General features: G+C 40.3%; 1 protein-coding gene and 1 long non-coding RNA gene across 8 annotated transcripts in view; one reads left to right on the top strand and one right to left on the bottom strand.

The window, feature by feature from the left end:
- Positions 1-15263, bottom strand: part of LOC149802528 (uncharacterized) — a 30324-nt gene extending 15061 nt beyond the window's left edge. Inside the window, exons 1-2 of the long non-coding RNA XR_016420043.1 lie at positions 15007-15263; positions 12945-13146 (exon numbers count right to left, since the gene is read on the bottom strand). This is a non-coding gene — a long non-coding RNA (uncharacterized LOC149802528). The remainder of the gene's footprint in view (positions 1-12944; positions 13147-15006) is intronic.
- Positions 14752-20027, top strand: part of LOC149802529 (uncharacterized) — a 33228-nt gene continuing 27952 nt past the window's right edge. For 3 of the 7 annotated variants that reach the window (XM_089951767.1, XM_089951770.1, XM_089951773.1), the window contains exon 1: positions 19151-19650. In XM_089951767.1, coding sequence (XP_089807893.1) covers positions 19606-19650 — 45 coding nt within the window. In that variant the 5' untranslated portion in view covers positions 19151-19605. Of the gene's footprint in view, positions 14890-15688; positions 15756-19148; positions 19651-20027 lie in introns of those variants that run through there. The other 4 variants (XM_089951768.1, XM_089951772.1, XM_089951769.1 and 1 more) reach the window with 3 other exon arrangements.

A 20027-nucleotide genomic window follows, 5' to 3' on the forward strand; every position in this document is an offset into this window, starting at 1 on the left:
GTTTCGGGATTCTCGGTGGTAAAAAAATGAATGTCACGTTTCTTTAATTCTTTTTGGAAAGCTTGGTTCAGAAATTCGGTGCCTTTGTCCGTTTGCCATCGAAGAGGGTGACGACCACTTTGTTTCAACACCCGTTGCAGGGCTCGCACTAACTCGCTGCTCGATTTGGAAGTCAAGGGCACGACCCAGGCAAATTTGGAAAAGACGTCGATGACACAAAACAAATATTTGTAGCCACGATTGTAGCTGGCCAAATGAGAGACATCGGCTAAATCGGCTTGCCATTGATGATCGATGCCTTCCACTCGGGTGCGACTTCTGGCAAACTTGCGTCGAATGGGTTTGTGCAAAGTGTAGGTAGCTTGTTCTTGTAACCATCGTTGCACTTGAGGTAAACGGAGACTTTTCAGTCGCGTTTTGGCAGCACGATACAATTTTTGAACTCCTGCGTAACCTGCAGGATGCGAAGGATCGTAGTAAATGCTGGCTAAGACTTTTTCCATTTTTTATTTTTTGTGTTGGTTGGTGTGTTAATAAGTCACCCACTCTTCGGTGATGCTACTTTGGGTGGGTCGAAAGGGTGGTTTGGAAACGGATTTACGTGTCCGATGGGCTACGGGAGTAGAAGTCGAAGGTAGTGGTGGTGGTGGTGGAGGTGGCAATGGAATGGCTTTGGTTTTCTTTTCTTTTTTCACTTCTGGTTTCCCTTCTTTCTTTTTCAATTCTGTCGAAGGAGGAGTGGACATCATCTTTTTAACCCAAGCTTCCATTTCTTCTCGTTGGGGTGTGGGGGACGGGGTCAACAAGGATGCTGCAATCTTACTCGAAATGGGAGCTGCTGACGGTGTTTGAAACACTTCTCGCATCTCTTCTTCCTAAGGCCTTCGTGGGGTAGCATCTCTGGTGACCCCTGGGGATGGTAGTAGTGGTGGTGGTGGTAATGATGATGGTGCTGGACTTTTCATTAAGGTCTTAAAATCTTTCAGAGTGGGTAAAGATGTTTCGTCTAAAGCTTTCTGGTGAAAGAGTTGCAGTCGTTGCAAGAGTTGACCGTACTTTTGCGATTTTTCTGTTTCGGACATATCTTGGCGATCCATCAAGGACTGCAATTCGTGTTGTAACTGGGACATCTCGCTCAAATTGGGATTGGGAGGTAAATGCGGGGTGCGTTGTTCTTGCCACCGATGGTATTCCATCCATCGTTTGTAAGGCACTAAAGCTAGTTTTCGTCCTTCCTTGGGGTTGTCAGGGGTCGATTCTGAGATCTTGGGACTTCCAAGGGTCTTTTTATCTTGCTCCCACCAGTCCTCCCAACATGGTTCCCAAGACTCCTTTCAGTATGGGGCCTAACAAGAGAGGCAAAATGCCTCCACGTTGGACCAACATCTTCTTTTTTTGACGAATGGGAATTTTCTTTTGAACCATTTGGCGAAGAACGTGACGATGTTTGCCTAAGCATTGTTTCTGGTGTTTGGACAAAGGGATCGTGCCTTTCAAAATGTTCAAACAACATTCGCACACGGTATCGATGACCTCTTTGGAGGCCGTTTGAATGAGTTTTTTTCGTAGGGGTGGAGAAGCTTTGGACAGGACAGATAACATGTCCCCATGTTTGGCTAAACGTGGTGGCAATCCTTTCCTTTTCTTTCTTGGGGTTTTCTGGAGGGTGACATCTTTGAGTCTTCAGGAGCACCAAAAAAACACTGATACCCTACTTGGTCACAGGCCTTTTTTATACTGGAACGCGTCGCCACTGATTGTCTTTACGTCGTATCAGTTTGAGGACAGGCATGACACGTCGTGCAGGGGTACGTAACGGACTAAATCGAGCCAGTTCTTGCTTGGACAAATCCAGTAAACTTTGTAACATGCCCGATCTTTCATGGACTTTGATTTTGGGAGAAGGTACTTTGTGAGCAGCAGCCACTGCCGCTAAATTGGAGGGTCCTGCCACTGGGGAAGTTCTTTTGGGGGTCATCAACGGAGAAGTTCTTGGTGTGATCAACGTCTCCAAGTACTCTTCAGTTCTGGGTGTCATTAACGGAGAAGTGGATAAACGTGAGGCTGTCGGAGACGCAGTCACCGCTGTGGCAGGTCGTGGTTGCGAGTGTAAGGTTGCGTCCTGGCCGAAGTGCCTCTCTTGCGACTAGTTTTCTTCTGTGGGTTTTTCTTTTTCTGGGGACTTTTTTCTGTTTCTTTTTCTGGGGGCTTCTTTTCTTTTTCCGGGGTGGTGGTGTCTGGTAAGAGGAGGGTTCTGCCACTGGAGAAGTTCTCCTTGGGGACCTGGTCTTTTTCTTCTTCTTCTTGGAGCTTCGTTGGACTTTTTTCTTGGGTATAAGTTTGGGGGCATTAGGATCCCATCTTAAGAGAGAGCGAATGATGACCCCTCCTAGAGTACCGCTCCCTCCAGGTTTCAAAATGATTTGTTTTTTGGTTTGAGTGTCGATGCGGGGATCGGCCAGTTGGACCAAAGCGACTTTGTTTCAATCGAAAAAGCGTTTGGTTTGATGAGGAATTTGAATGATTCCTTGGAGTATTTGACGAGCCGTCACCGTGAACCATCGTAAGACTTCTTTGAGACTAGCTTCTAAGACACGAGCTCGTGTTTGTGGATTTTTTTCTCGACTGATGCCATACAAGGCACGAATCAATTTCACGGGAAGATGCGACTGAAGGGACGTCATGTTCACACTGTGTGAGACAGACGAAAAAGGGTCTGAGGTTTATATATATTTTTTTTATGGGGAGTGAAATGAAGTCGAGGACGGAGACGTGTACAGGACAGGCCCTCCGTCTTGGCACCAGTGGTGAAACAAGTGGGTACGAAATCGCAAATCCTCGGGGGTCGTAGGTTTCAAGTCGACGAGTAAATAGGCGTGTTGCGTTTGAGTGGCATCGTCGTACGCCTGAGTCAGCCAAGGCGTTCCTAACTGTTTGGCTAAGACTTGCACTTGCGATTTATCTCGAGGGCTTTTAAACAAGACCACGTAATGCGCATTGAGACTGATGGTGCGATGGGCTTTACTTTGTTGAAACAAATTTTGGGTGATGTAAACGACACTGGCATTACGGTGATGCCCTTTGCGCGTGAACCACAGTTTATTTTCTTCTTCGTCTTCTCCTAACATGTCGTCGAAAATGACCAAATGGGTTTGACGGGAGTCAGAGACGATGCCGTCGTCTTCTTTAGGAATGCCTTCCACAAACACGATGGAATCGCCTTGACTTTCTCGCAAGAGGTTGTACGCCGATTGCCACTCTTTGTAACACCACACGATTCGTTGAGGTGGCCGATCGATCAAATGATGTTTGTGTTCGATCAAACGTTTGACGAATTCGGTTTTGCCAGAACCGTTAGGTCCAGCAATGAGCATGTTAAAGGGATGGCGAAGATACAAAGCCTCCCAACTGGCACGATCTAAGTGTTCGTCGATGACTTTGACAGTAGAGGAAGAGGGAGCAGAGACAGCAGAGGTAGCCATTGTGTGAGAATTGTCACTTGTGACACGAAAAACAAACAAGACAAGAGTTTATATACTTTTTCAGAACACGTTTATTGAATGTTTTTTTCAAACATGAATACGAAAGACAAAAATACATAAAAGCCAAAGGCTTAAGTACAAGGATAAAAGGCACATGATAACCATTAACGTGGAATAAAAACAAGTGTCTGTACAACATGTTTTGGGTAATGTTCTAACCAGTCCTATAGTAGGGGGTAAGGTCACACAAGTGTCCTCCCGAAAGGGTCTTTCAGGTCTGTCCACGACAGTCCTGTTCTGGGTAACGGGTTCTTCTGGCACCGTCACTAACACGGGTTGAAAAGTAACTTTTTTCCTTGAACAACTCTCGTGCATACTGGGCCACTTCTTGGGTCCAAGCCTCAAAACCCCATTCTTTCCAGGCACGGACATCTGTCCAATGGGGATGTAAGTCACAAGCTACACACACATCGTCATACACGTCTTGGGTAGCTAAAAGTGGACGAATCTTTTTTTCCTGTTGAGGTCGAGAAGTATCCAGATGAAAACGCAAGGCTTTGAGCAAAAGGAGTTTTTCGTGACCATTTAAGGCCATTGAGGTGGTAAGTACTGATCGTAAAGAGTCCACAAAGAATCGGCTGGTAAACGAAATCCCAGAAAACAAGTCACTAAGACACACACCACTTGTCGTCCCAAATTGAATGCATACAGTTCTTGTAATAATCGATGGTAATGATCCACGGTTTGAATATGGTCATTGAGTTCCTTCCACGGAATCTGTTCAATGATAACTGACATAATCCGTGGCATGGCAACTTGATTTTATAGTGTCTTTGTTTCGGAAGCAATAAAGGTAATTTCTAACCAAACATGTTCGTTCTCCAGTAGGGAATTTAAATGTTACATACTGTAACTTAAACGTCAGAGTTTGTCTAGATGTTTCGTCTTTTTCTAAGCAGATTCCATGTAACAAATGTTGGTAATCCTTTAAGTCGTCTTCCTCAATACGTTGCACTAAGTGAATCTCGAAGTAACCAAAATTACGAACGTCTGGTCCATCATCATTCACAAACTGAAAGTGTTCAACAAGGTCTGACCACTGAAAAAATTTCTGACGAATCAGTCCTCTTATACCATTCAGGTACCAGTGGTTAAAGATCTGGTGACGTAACGGATGCAATTGTTCTTTACGTTTCACTTGTATTTTCACCAGCTCTCGGTAAATCCTTTCTCTCAACTCCTCAGGCAAGCCCAAAATGTTCTCTTGTAAAGTATCCATAAGTATATACACTGTTTTTGGAATCCTTGGGTGGTGGCCAATAGCCTCGTTTAACTTTGTGCCTGATGTAATATCCACTCATAATCAGTCTTCTTGTACTTTGGAACAGAGCATAATTTAAAAACGGATGAATCACTTTGAGTTTGCGTTTCACTTGTATTTTGATCAGTTCTCGGTAAATGCGTTCTCTCAACTCCACAGGCAAGGCACGAATGTTCTCTAGCAAAGTATCCATGAATAGGTCATACTAAATCCTCTTTGGTCTGACACAAGAAATGTACTGTTTGCACAAACATGGTTTTACTTCAGTGTCGAATTTAAATCGTTCAGTCACTAATCTACACATTACAATTCGTTCAGAAGTTTCCTCTTTCACCAAGTTGACATTGTGTTCAAGATGTTGGTAATTCGTTAACTCTTCCTCTGGAATTCGATGCAGTACGTTTACAATGATGTAGGTAGAATCGTCCATACCAAACCAATCCTTTTTAAAACTAGAGGATCGTTCATCAATGTCTGTCCGATGGAACACTTTCAATTGAATCAATCCTTGTATAGCCTTCAGGTACCAGTGGTTCAAACACCGGTGACGTAACGGATGCAATTGTTCTTTACGTTTCACTTGTATTTTGACCAGTCCTCGGTAAATGCGTTCTCTCAACTCCACAGGCAAAGCACGAATGTTCTCTTGTAAAGTATCCATGAACAGATTATGGTAAGAAGTTACTTCAATGTATCGGTCCCACTAAGGGTAAGTAATGACAATTCGGTGACCATCGAGCATGTTCTACGTAGGCCGAATCTTGCGGTTCCCAGTGGTGAAGTGACACACCGCAACTGAAGCACTTGACTTTATCTCCTTCGCCCAAGTAGAAAAATCCGGCTCTGGCTAATTCTTCGGGGGTCGGTCCTCCCAGATACTTAGGCCATTTTCCTTTGAACGATTGAAGACGATTTTCAAAGTCGCAGTATTCCGACAAACGCACAGGAAACGAATATTCGTCTTTCACAGGTTCGTTTCGATGAGGGTTGGGTGACATGAACAGGAGTTTGCTCAAGGCTGGATGACATCCGTAGGGGGGGGGGGGGTAGACGTGAAGGTGAACATTCCCCTTTAAACCCAGTAAAATGTCCAAGAGGACGAGCGGCATCACTTTCGCATCCCACAGGTTTGACACGCACAGCATCCCTTTCCAGGATAGGGGTAGGGACACTAAAGTTCCCATGATGCTTTACGGCATCGCTCAGGTCACAAGGTACAGCATCGTACACATCGCAAGGCTCACAATCGCACTCGTCTGCAAACTCCGTTACGCAATTACAATGGTAACCACATGGACAATCGCAGTTTCCTTCCGGACATTTTCCGTCGCAATGCCTGGGTCTTATCCATCCAGTATTAGTCACACTAGAGGAAGATACAACTTTTTTACAATCCCCAAACTGGAACGATGTCTCTTTCAAAGTATTCATCTTGTTAGCTCGGTCTTGGTAGTCACAATGAACTATCGATCTTGACCATAGCCCCCTTTTTATACTAGTCTCAATGCAGTCTCCAGCTTGTACATCTTTCCTTTTTTACATTTTTTATGTCCTGTTCTGGAAGGTACCGTCTCTAAGGTACCGTCAACATTGTACCGTAGTGTGATGGGTGGAAAGGCCATAGAAAAGTAAGGGCAGTGCGGAGACCATCGAGTATGTTCCAGAATAGCTGAATCTTTATAGCTACATAGATCCATTCGTAACTTCAGTCTGCAAGCGAAACACTGTACCTCGTATCCCAATCCTGACTCAGGTCCCAAGTAGACAAATCCTGTTCTAGCTAAAACATGCGAAGAAGGTAATCCTTCCCTATCTGTAGGCCATTTCTGAAACGTGTCCAATCGACGGGCACAATCACAATAATCAGGTAAGAAGACTGGAAAATGGTAGGGTTTGAACTTGGAGTTCTCATCGGGTTTCTCACTCGATTCTTGCTGTGGCGAAGTCATCTTTCTGGTAGGGTAACTATCCTCTTACAACCAATGTTTTATACCAACGTGTCCATACGGTAAGGTGAAATGATTGGGAAGTCTCACTCGCTTCTGGTACACGATTTGATAGACTTTTTCTAGGGGTCGACTGACGATGTGGTGAGTGGGTAAACGTACAATCTTGTTCGGTTGATAGGTGGTCACTTTAAAGTTTCCATCCTCTCCCGATTGCAAGGCTTCTTTCAATACCCCAAAATTGACCACTCGACTGGTACGATAATTCAGAGTCAGTCCTTTCACTTTGCACGTCGTGTGCACTTCTCCTTGTGGGTCCCGGTATTCGTAGCCGTAATTTTTGGGACCACCACTGACGAAACTTAGAATCTTGTCGTCGGGATGCTCGTCTGTCCAGGCTCCTAAACGGTCTCCTTCGATGTTAGGGTGCTGTTGACTCGGGTGATGGATGTAAATGCAACTATCCGTGTCAAAGTACAGGACGCGTTCCCCTAACAGTTCTAAAGCTTCGTACAATTTTAAGCGAGCATGAGCTGTCACGTAAGTCGCAATGATGACATTTCCAAAAGGGTCGTCTTGTACAAAGTCCAAATCTTCTTCGTAATTGACCAAGGTCAAATTCTCTCGAATGACGTCCACGTGTTTCATGTATTTGGTTTTGTCGTGAATCATCTGGAAGTAGCGGGAAGGTTCTGTCAAATATTCCGTCTTGGGTAAACACGGTCGTTGTGCCATTTTACCCCACAAGCAATTTAACATCACTTTGGCAAACGATCGCCTGCCTTCGTTTTTATCGATGTGGTCTAAAGAGATGCCTTCTTGTTCATAGTATTTCTCTTTGAATTGTATTTGGTCTTCGGGAGTGTGACACCAGGAAGGATAGCCGCTGGCTTCTTGTTTCAGTTTCAAAAAGGCATCCACGTAGTCAGCGAAAATGCCTTTCTGACTGGGATCACCCTTGTGGTATTGTTGTGTCTTGGGAAAGTGGCAAATTTCGTACACTTGCCGGTCTCTTGCATGCATTCGAAATCCAAAAAGATGAAATTGCCTTTCTTCTTGTGACCGTCCTCTTTCTCTGGTGGGGGTTGGCATTTTTGCACGTAGCATTGGTGTTCCAAGTCCACGATGTGGTGACAAATGTGACATTTTTTCTTTCCTGAACATACGTGTGCCTTGGTATTATTGGTACGTATGACTTGTTCACACGTAGGGCACAATCTCAGGAGTTGACAAGCACATTTCTTCTGTGAACCTTGCGTTTTCAGATGTTGTTGGTAACAGGTAGGGCTGACAAACGTGCGCAGACAAGTTGAACAAGGCACTGGTTCTTCGCTCAGACAGGGTGAAGAGGCCAAACATCCTGAGCATTTCAATCCACAATGCTTGTGTTGCTCTCGATTATTATAACCATGGTCACATTTCTCACAGTAATAACCGTATCCCAGGAATCCGGTGATACTGGTAATGGTATCGAAATGGTCATCGTGATGATAAACATGAATGTATTTTCCGTCCTTAAAATCTTGCCCTCGAAACAACAGAGGCCCGCGCATTTCTTGAGGGTGCACTTTCAAGGTGTATCGTGGAGCTAGGACATCTTGCAATTTTTGCATTTCAGGAATGCCACAGGGTATGTCTTTGGACAGGCCAGCTTGTTGCAACAGGAGTTCTGCTTCGTTTCGTTGTTTGGCTCGGTCCGATTGTTGAATAGTTTTGCAGGCTCTTTTCCATTCTGCCGTGTCGTTCTTGTTGACATAGGTTCGTCCCACCACGATGGCTCGGGCTAAGCACATCTGGTCTTGAGGGTTGTAAATTTGGACGAGACTCTTTTTGGTGCTGCGAAGGTCGTTCACCAATAACATCTTTTTGCGTCCAGTCCCTTGAGGAGGAGAGACGTGGGTGATGTCCAGTGTGGCTTTACCATCGGTGATGTCAAACTGATCATTAGATTGTTGTACGTGTTGAATCTTGTCCATGACTTTGGAAGCGGTCAATGCTGCAGGGGTGCTAAACTCGATCCAAACAGGGGATTTCAAACCGTCGTGTTGTATGGAAAGTCTCAAGCGATCGTCTTCTTTGGGTTGACATTGTCGCTTGACAATGTGAGCAAAGAATCCCACACTCCAGTGATGAACACTTCTGCTTTCTCTAACGGCACTTCAGCCTTGAAATCTTTAAACTTCACCGTGTATTTGTAAGCCGTGGTTCTAAATTTTCTAGAGGAGCGCTTTTCCGTCTCTCGAATGGAATAGTATTTTTCAGGGTTGACTAAGGGTGGTGAACTTGGTTTAGAGGTTTCAAATTCTGGTTCACTCATGTCCTCTTCAAAATCACTGGCATGAATTTGTGCCAAGATTTCAGCCCTGGTACGAGGCGATAGATCACGTTTCTGCCTCTTACTTTCTTCTTTCTTCTCAAATGAATAGGATCGTTTCATCTTGAGTGAAAAACGTCAAATGACTCAAGTTCAAACACCATAGACTAATTTATAGTCATGGCAGACTAGCGTATATAAAAGGGTGTGTGTCTTGTTCTTTCACTATTCATTTCACTCTCAAGCCGAGCACAACGATGGAAGAGACTAACCAAATCGAACGTTTCGTCAGAGCTTTGCGAGGGGTCATTAGAAAATTCTCTTCAGACCAGCCTACGGACTACTCTCCTTCCTTTCGAGATAAAAGTCAAGATACTTGCTATATCTGTCAGAAGAAAGGGCATTGGTCTTCAGAGTGTCCAGACCGTCAAAAAAGAACAAAAACAGGGGCTAAAAAAGACAAAAGTCAAGATACCTGTTATTATTGTAAAGAAAAAGGACATTGGTCTCCAGATTGCCCAAAAAAGAAACAAGAGGAGTCAGAAGAAAAGAGGGATTCTTCAGAAGAAGAAAGGGATTCTTCGGAAGAAGAGAGGGATTCTTCTGAGGAAGAAAGAAGACAGGTGAAGAAAAAGAAACAGGACAAGAAAAGAAGAAGGGAAGAAAGCGAGGAGGAAGAAGAAGAGGAAAAGAGTGTGACGGTGAAGAAATTTAAAAAACAGAGAGACTAAACAAGGAGACAGAAGAAGTCAATGAACTTTTAATTAAAGTGTTCTGTTATGAATTGTGAATTGTATTGTAAAAAAATGGAGAAAAGAATAAATTAATTATACAAGGTAAGTGTCTTTGAGTTATGATTTTTGAAATAAGAACGTACACTCACGCACTCATACACAGAAACGTACTATAAGGGTAAAATGGGCTGTTTAATATTTTTTTGAGTTATTGACAAATTGAAAGGCTGTCTCTTTTCGAGAAATGTGGGTGGCCCTGAAAAGGGCCTTTTTTCTTCATGGTAAAGGGGTGAGTTTAAGCAATCAACTTTAACTGCCTTAAGCCTTTGCCACGGCCAAGGCCTACTTCTGGACTGCGTAATGATGATGATTGGGTTGAAATCACTAAGGGTGGTACGGTAGGCTTAGTCACAGGGTTGACGTGTTTAGCTCGGGAAGGTCGTATTCTCTTCGGTCGTGATAAAGAAGTCTGATACATTTGTTTCAGACTTCTTAACTCCGCTAAAATGTCCAACAGTACCGTGACCGTTTGATTTTCACCCTCTTGTTTCTTTGCTGCTGCTTCTTCTTGCTGTTGTTTTTTTTCTTACCTCTTCTTCTTGCTGCTGTTGCTGTAGGAGAAAAGCTTGTTCCGCTTCCTTTTGTCGTTGTATAAATTTCTCCAATTCTTCTTTCTGTCTCTGTCTAAAATTCTCCACTTGCGGTAATGAAGAAGGTAACGAAGGTTCCGGAACAAATTCTTGCGAGGAGAGAAAATCCACAAAATCCCAATTCACCTCTTCTGAAAGTAAGTCCGGGTTCCCTTGGGCGGTCTCCCCTGTTGGTGCACCCCAATGGATCGTTTTCTGAGTTTCCGTGCACCCCAATGCATCGTTTTCTGAGTTTCCGTCATGTTGAATCACTGTCTCATAGATTGACTGCACACAAGCGCTAGCGAATCTATATAGACCACGTGACGTCACAGACTGCTCTCTTCGGATTGGATGCGAGCTGACTGAATTTTGTAACGCGTGTTCGGATTGGTGAATGAACTCAATCCGTTTCAATCCTTCCTCTACCTATAAATAAGCGCAGTTCACTGCACTGATTCACCTGTTCTCGTCGCTTCAAGATGTGGACCACAGTTGAGTCATCCACCCTTGTGTCTTCTGTGATGTTCAGGACGGACATGCTCATGTATGTCCGATCCAAGTGGACCGTTGTCCACAGGACAAACACCAGCCTGTGGATACGTAGGATCTACGTTGAAAGACATGGATGCCTGAAAAGAGTGCTGATTTACGGACCAACAGTAAGACGCAGCCTAAGGACAAGAAGAAGACCAATGCGGTGCCCTTTATGTTAATAAATACATTAACATAAACCCAAAGGCCCTTTTCAGGGCCAGCCATATTTCTCGAAAAGAGAATGACTTTTCAATTGCCTACCCTTTTTTATTTTTTAAAAAAAAATATAAAAAAAATCCCATGTTCAATTTCCCTTGACGCTATAAAGTCCCACCCTGTTTAAATTCCTTTGACGCTATACAGTCCCCTATTCCCATGTTAATTTCCCTTGACGCTAAACTGTCCCACGATTTTTCTCCATGTTAAATTTCCATTGACGCTAATCGTTCCCAGGGGGGTCTGTAATGCTAATTCCCATTGACGCTAATCTGTCCCCCTTCACTACTCTCATCATTGGGATCTAACCTAAATTAAGAATTCCTAGATTTTAATATTTTAGTTTGAGCATCAGGATCTTCCAGTGACTGTCTTCGTTCTACTTATCGAAATATTAGAGGACCCCCCCCCTCCCCGTGTTAGCAGATGCGTAGACAATAACAAAAACTATCCGGTTCTTTCAGCAACAAGCATGAAGCTACCTTGACACACAAAAGACCCCTAAATATTTATATCTAATATAGTAAATAGTCCAGAGACTTCTTCGTTCGGAAAATTAAGTCTTATAATAAAATTTTCATGACAGTGGTGTCACAAGCCACGAACTTAACATCAGATAATCGCTTGCTGATTTTCAACTTTGAGTATTATTTCCTTTTAGCATTGGTATTATCAATGGGCTCTTGCATCGGTTGGATTCTATCTCGTTCGTGCTGTTTAATGCACGTATCCAATCAAGAATTACTGAGTGACGTCATTACATGAATTGTGCTAGAAATAAAATTCGTATAAAAATCATTAAAATTAAAGCTTATTTTGCTTTTTAATGTTATTCAAACAAATACGGCTCATAATACATTTATCTTCATGAGTATTTTTGTATATAAAAAAATATCTCTATTACAGTTTTGGAGGGTATTCCTTTATTTCTAGTCATGCCAGAATATTCACCTTTACCCCACATGCATTAAAGAAGGTTGTTATTTCGATCTTAATCTTTGACAAAATTATGGCTCTCATCTAACACCTCATATCAATTTCTACGTAAAATTTACAAAGGAGTCGAATGCACAAGGAGTTTCGAGATGACCAGTCAGAAATATATCATATTTGACAAAATGTCACATTCAACCCCTTGTATAAGAGGGTTGATTGTTGTTGTTATAGGGTTTAAAGCGGAAGAACCCGGGAAAACCCCAGAAAGAACCACCGACCCACGAGAAGCTACCGGCAAGCCTTCTCACATACCCACATTGGCCGAGCCCGATACTCGAACACATGCAGACAGAGGTGACCAGTGATCCGTAACGGTGAGCGCTATAGGCCACTCGGCCACTCGGGGCCCGTGTGGTTGATATTTCGATCCCAACATTTACCAAAATCCAGGTTGTCACGTAGGACGATATACCAGTCTTGATGTAAATTTGATCTAGACAACTACTGCAATATGGAAATGTTTATTATGACGCATAATAGATGTTATTTACAAAACAGTCGTAAATTTTATCCCCTAGTAGAAGAGGGTTGCTATTTTGGTCTTAATCTTTGTTAAAACTAAGAATGCAACCTATAATCTTACATAAATTTCGACGTCAAGTTTACCAAGGAAGGAATCTATTGGAGAGGGAATTTTTGAGGTGATGCAGTGGGAAATGAATATTTTTAAATAATGGTTGTCTGTACTCCTTTCCTTCACCTTCGCCGACTAGTGAAAATATTTGTAAAAAAAAAAGTTATATCACCCATTGATGAAGATGAAACTGACCGTATTGATAAAGTTCAAATTGGCTCAGTAAGGAACAGATAATTAAAGGTATAAATTTGACATGGTTTTGATTGCCCTGCTTTCTTCTTCATTCGGAGCTACCTCATCTATTTCTGCAAGACTATGTTATGACTCGGATGTATGTCGGTACAGTCAGGTCTCACTGGACAGTTTATCTGGTGAATTTTCATCCGACAATGACCTATTGCAGAAAAATGAGAATAATTTTACACTGAAGATACAAATAAAAACAAACTAATGATTTTTGTAATAAGCTTACATGTGAGATTTTGACTGCGGCAATCAAGTTAATTCTTAATGCAACTGGTGGCTTTTATACTAAACCAACACTGCCACCAACCCCTAAACTTTACATTCATTTTTGACAGGAAAGAGCTATTTTGAATATTTTCATGTGACAAGGCAGCTAAAAGAATCAGTATATGCTTTATGCATGAATCAAGTTCACTAGTACTATAACAAATTAGCATACTTTTCATCACCCCTCAACCATCTAGATTTTTATATATTTACCTCTGTATGTGTGTGTGTGTGTGTGTGTGTGTGTGTGTGTGCGTGTGTGTGATTTCGATTTTTAACGTAGCTTTAACAATTTTTCAGTCATATCGCTAGGATGTCTGCAGTGTGGTAGTTTAAAGTGATGTCTAGCACTGAGGCATCATGCCGCAGACATGTAACATGATGTCCCACCCAGTCTCATTATCCTGACACCAGGCCGACCAATCCAAACACCAACCTCTTAATGCTGAGCGCCAAGCGAGGCAGCTGTAAGTACTATTTTTTATTATAAGTCTTTGGTATGATTCGGCCGGGGATCGAACCCACGACCTCCCGCATCCGAGGCGGACGCTCTAACCACTGGGCCACCGGAGCGGTTTTACCCTCTGTACCAGACACATGCAAATACGTAAGCCAAGTCGGCTGCTCATATGCAGCCAAAGTTACGCATTTGATCTCCAATGCTCGTCTAACTGTGACAGGCAGTCACCAGCAAGCCAAACCATTTCCAAGCCTAACTCAAAGTAAATCTCAACCACATTTTATATTTAGCTTCTGTTAGAATTTATAAATGCTAGGCTTGTGTTTATTATGTTCACGCTGTCTAACTTAAAAATTAGGGAGATGTCAAAATACGAAACTATCCAGTGAGACCTCATGTACAGAAGGAAACAAAATCATACCTTTTCGTCGCCGGAAGTATCTCCGTAAAATAAAACCTTAATCGTTTTTTGCAGATGTAAGGCGAACTTGTTTGCATTTGCAACACGCACAGTGGAGAAAATGTTGGCATACCTCAATATTACTTTCATGTATTGTGGCTGAACTTTGTTTGGAAACAAATTTTGCCAGACTGGACAATACCAACTGCTAAAAGTGCAATGAATGAATTACAAAATAATTTTTCTTTAAACCAATTCATCCGCTCGTTTTTTTAATTTATGTTTTAGGCCCATGAAGTGAAAATGTGCAAGCGGAGCTGGCAGTTTCTTGACCTTTTGTAAATAGCCAGGTTAAACAATAAGGAATCCTAAGAAAATCTTTTTCTTTAAAAATCTAACCAATGCAAAATACGAAACTGTAGAACGTCACCATAGCTATTTCTGGACTCAGCGCAACCTAAAACTGGTTCACTAAGAAAGTAGTTCCAGTTTATTTTTAGTAAAAATATATGTAGGCTTTGATATTATTGATTTAGAAAGGTAAAAATGTATTCTTTAGAATATGAGCATATGAGCATTATGGTTTGGTTGTCTGTGTGTATTTCGGAGACAATATATTGTGAGTAATGAGGCATTGATGCTATCCGGAAGTAAAATCTGTGACTCACTGCGCTTCGTTATGTGTACAGTCCAGCCTCACAAACGAAATGCAGGATAACCTATGCCAATAACTTCTCTGTGACACTGTGAGTTCATATTTGAAGGTATTTAAAATTAACCTATTATTTGTTATGATTTGGACATTTTGAAAAGTCAGTAATGAGAAACATATATAGACACTATATAGGAAAAGAATTCATATTGGATTGACTAGAAATTACCGAAACATTACGCATCAAATAATAATTCCATTGTTCGCAGTTTCTCGCTCAATCATTGTTTCATAAGTTGCAAAAGTAGTCCGAATGGGAACTATTGACACACAGTCGAATTATGATCCGTAGAGTTACCTCGAAGTTGCGAGTGCTTTCCCCACATCTGGCCATTTTGTTTTGATCACACGACAATATGGCCTTTACTTGACCTCTTATGTATAGCGGAGCGTGATTACAGGGAACATACGCATCCGCAACTTTGAAGTCAGATTATGGTGAAACTAATAACAACTGTTACGTCTCTATGTTCTTAAACTAAATGTCAGAAAAGAGCGAAAACAAACAAGGTTTGCAAAATTCGGCAACTAATTTATTTCCCAAGAATACAAAGCGAATACTTAAAAAGAACTTATATTATTGTGAATTAAACCCCAAGTAAACATAAATGTTCGATCACCGGCCCAAATATATAAAGTTCCAAACAAATTCCAATGATATCTCAAATAAGTTAATCACGTTATTGTGCGATCAGCCTGGAGTGTAATTATGTACTAACAGTCTTTTGGTTTATCACAATAATATATTCCAAATACGTCTTTGTCTGAATTCACTAAACTTCCAAATTAATGTTTCTATCCAATACTGTTATTGATGAGCACTTTCTATTTACTGTGAATAATAATTTCAGTAAATAATTCCACCCAAAAGAAAAGCTGAACACAACAATACAAATTATTCTGCTTCAAGATGATAAGGTAAGTTTTATGTATATTTTAGTTTACATTGTTTGTTAGTTATTTTATATTTTATTTCATTGCATGATATTGTATTGTAACATTGTGTGTTGGACTTAGCCTTGTCCAAAATCAAGTATAATTTCTACTTCACCTGAATTATTGATGTTTTATTCTGTACATAGCTTAAATATTATCTGTGTGTAATGGTTTATTTGGGTATGGGTCTTGGTTATTTGAATTCCCCTGGCGCACCTGACATATTTCATGTTCTATACTATAATTTTAGTAACAGACCTTCTAATTATAGCTAACATTTTATCTTGTAAACATATAGAAACTTCTAAATTGAAATTTACCGTTAGGTAATAGTTTTTATTAGAAAATTTAAAATGTTACCTGAGGTCAAGTAGAATGCTATATAATCTTGTTATTGGAAAAATTGTTCATTCGTGCTTTAAGATATAGTAAAATCAACTGTATTATTCTTGTGTCCAGAAATTCACTTGGGCTGGAATTTATTTATACAAATTATTTAATTCAAGTGATTTTTATTCTCTGGAAATACAGAGTGCTCATAGCAAATAAGATTCTTGGAGAGTGTCCATCACTGAGATTCATAGTCAGTTCAAACCTGGAATTATGTTACTGTGTTTCAACAAAAGACTGTAGATACAGTACCAAGATACGGGTCACAACAGGTAAATCAACACCTTCAGCGTTGGATTTAATTTGGATTTCCACTAAAGTTTATTCAGGACTTTAAGTCTTGAAACGTGTGTCTATAATTCTAGAATAATATGGCATTTAATTCGCAATACCGTAAGTTCCTTTTTTTAAAAAAACTTTTACTTTGTATTCTAGGGAAATAAATTATTTGTTGAAGTATACAAAAGCCTGGTACTTCACACTCTTTTCTGTTACTTATTTTAAGAGCATAGGCTCATAACAGAATAATGAGTAATTTCTCAAGTAAATAACATTATATAAAAAGGTGAGGCACAAAACAGAACCAAGATAATGGTCAAAAGTCCATTTCAAGAACATTTTAGGCTGTCAACAACATAGGGTCTATTACTAAAATAATAATAAAGAACATGGCAAATATCAGTACACCAGGTTTTCCATGGGGAATACCAATGTCCTAGACTCAGATTAAGATAAGCAGGTATACCTCCATTGTTAATAATCTTAATATATAATCTAAATCACAGAGAAATATTAGCTATGTATTATGTTGTTTACAAAATATATGTCCGTGGTCAGGTATACAGTGAACTTGATTTTAGACAATATATATAACATAACTCATTCCCCAATTAACGCAAGGTAACTAACTCTAACAGGCTTCGAACTTACCCTTCGATGACTCCGTTCACATTTTTCTATGCTATCTGCGCATATAGTGGTATGTATAGTTATATTTTCTGTAACTTCTGGTATATAATTTTATTTAATTTTCATACTTTTTTGTCATGGTCGTAAGCTGTATAGAATATTGTTTGTTATAAGTTGTGTGCGTAATTTGACTCCGTTAAAAACTCAAATTATATAGGATCTATAAATATTTGTTTACCTACGTGCTGATAATTAGTAATAATGATCGTAATAATAAGACTTAAAACGGCGCCTATGGCGTACTTTTTCAGTGACTAATGGGCTATGGAAGTTTCATGAAGAATTCTGTGGATTCCCATTGGTTGAGCGAGGTCATGTCAATATACCTAATTTGTCGTAAATCAGTAATGTATGTTGTCACATGGGGTCTATTGCGAACTACAGTCGCAATATACGGTGTATATAAGGAAAAACTTATATTCAGTTTCATTCCTATTTCTTGAGTCATTCAACTATTTGTGTTCCTGTTGTGAGTCTGCAGACATATTTTATGTTGTACAAAGATATTTATCGAGAGGAAAAACATTTGTATGGACTGTTCAGTGTTGACAGAAAGTGCTCATTATTTGGACTCTAAAATTATTCTGGATTAATTAAATTGCTCGAAAGAATTCTGGAGAACGCCATCTTGCTGACGTTTCGGTTCTTGGAGGACCAGTTCATTTCCGTTATTGAAAATCATAATGGAATTTTCATCCGTTCTGGACTTTCATAGACATTTATAAGGACTAATCTGGTTTCACTTCGTTATACTGTAAGTTCCTCTCACATTTAATAATAAAATTGTTTGCTAAATTTTACAAAACGTGTTGGTTTTGCTTCTTTTCTGTTACTTAAGTTTGTAACCATGAGTCGTAACAATAGTCACTCACGACTTGCACCACCGTAGAGAACACAGTCCACACCTTTCCCCATGTACCATTTAAGTACCTTATTGATTCTGAATGGCCAGTTTTAAGCAAAGTTTATTTGTTTCATCTTGACATGTTTACATTGGCAGCCATGTCCACCACTACACTTCCGGTGTACTTAGTTAACTTGTGTTATTTGGAGAGGGCGTTGCTAATTAGTTTCCACGTCGAAACAAGGGTTGATCTAGATGTTACAGATGATATAACTATTTTTTTAAATACGCAACTTCTCAATCCGACAGTCAACCCAATAGTGAAAATATCCGAGTTTGAACAGTTTGAAACTTCTCTTGTCCTGCCGCTATTGATTGTGATTGTAAACATATGTTGACGCGTGTAATCTCCTTATACCGTAAGTTTTGTATAAGCAATAAATATTTTCGATTATTCTAAGTTTAAAATGCCTCTCTCGTTGTAAAACCGATATGCTAATTGAGTTAAATAGATATATTTAAAAAATAAGCACTGAGACAAAGCAAACATTTCAGATTCTTATGTATTTTTTTTCAGTATAAAATTTTGCATCTTTGCCAGTCTTTGCCCTGCCTTGTTCCTTCTCTCAATACAGAATGTAAATAAATATTTTATCTGTATCAATTTATTATCAGAAGTAAATATTCAACGTCCTGTTTTCTTGATCTAATTTAATTAAAAGTCCATAGGATAAACAATTTTTGTCGTTTACATTTACTACTCTTGAACACTCCACACAATGGTCAGTACCATGGATGCGTTGATATTATCATTTAACTGGGGGTGTGGAGGGATGTATAAGTGTTGATGCAAAGATCTAATGCCGATTCATTTTTAATTTTGTTTTTACTCAAAACGCCAATTTACAAAAGAAGGTGACTATTCTCCTCACGGTTAATCAAACCCGTAAACTTTGCATAATCATTGATGATTAACTAATCAGCTAGTAAACAACATGTTTCTATTAAGTATATCTTGTTCAATAACAACAGGTGTTACAAAGCCATACAAAATCAGACAAAAGTAGAAGCTTTGGTCCGAAAGTGACATTTTTGCTATTTCTTGATCAATAGCATGAAGTGTTATGAAGCGATACAAGGTCAAGGATTGGGTCGACTTTGTTGTGGGCCGACTCCGTAATGGGCCGATTATATTATGGCGAAATATCTTAATTAAATTTCTATGGACTGAATCTGTAAAGGGCCAACTCTGTTATATGCCGACCCGATCTCAATTCACTTATCAAAGTACCATAGCGATACCAGTCTATGAGCATTCAAGGAACCAGACTAACTGCTTTGCAGACCAGCGTACCTGGCTCCTTGTCTGGGAGAAATAGCCGAAGTGGTCCGGATGGCCTCCATTGTCTTCACAAGACCCGGAAGTTTTTGTCACGGCGAAAAGTTGACTCAACTCTGGTTACGTTTCGCAGGAGACATGGGATAAAAGCTAATTTGTTTTGTGTTTTGAGACTTTTATGACTGACCTTATATGCAACCCCTATGATTCATAAGGACGTTGCCCTGTCGCGAATATTCCATACAGCTTTGAAATCTATATAAAATACAAACACTACCTGAACGAAGAAGATGACAGAACACGTCTTTGAAGGAGTCCTGGAGAAAACTGCTGGGGTGAGCATTTCGATAGGGAAATAATTAAAACATTGATTGGAGGGAGTATTTATTTGAACGTCGCATAGTTTGTAGCTTTTGCCCTGCTTTGCTTTGCTTGTGATACATAGTTATACATTTCTGTAAACAAATCTTTGCCGCATAAACTTGTGTTTTGTACAAGATGGCGTGTCGATTTTTGGTTGGTTTTTATTTGTTCTGACGGCACTTTTAGCACATTGCTGGCAGTGTTATGCCGAATAAATTGGAGATAAATGCCTGGTTAGAGGTTCCTCTGGCCTTTCCCCACCCTGTTGTTGAGATATTTTGACACTTATGTTAGGGTGCCCAAAATAATGATGCAGATATCTATAAAATGGGTAGGAGGGGTCAGAGGA

The sequence above is a fragment of the Sinohyriopsis cumingii genome, chromosome 3 (genome assembly GCF_028554795.1).
Source record: "Sinohyriopsis cumingii isolate HCF-2022 chromosome 3, ASM2855479v2, whole genome shotgun sequence".
Classification (NCBI taxonomy): Eukaryota; Metazoa; Mollusca; class Bivalvia; order Unionida; family Unionidae; genus Sinohyriopsis; species Sinohyriopsis cumingii.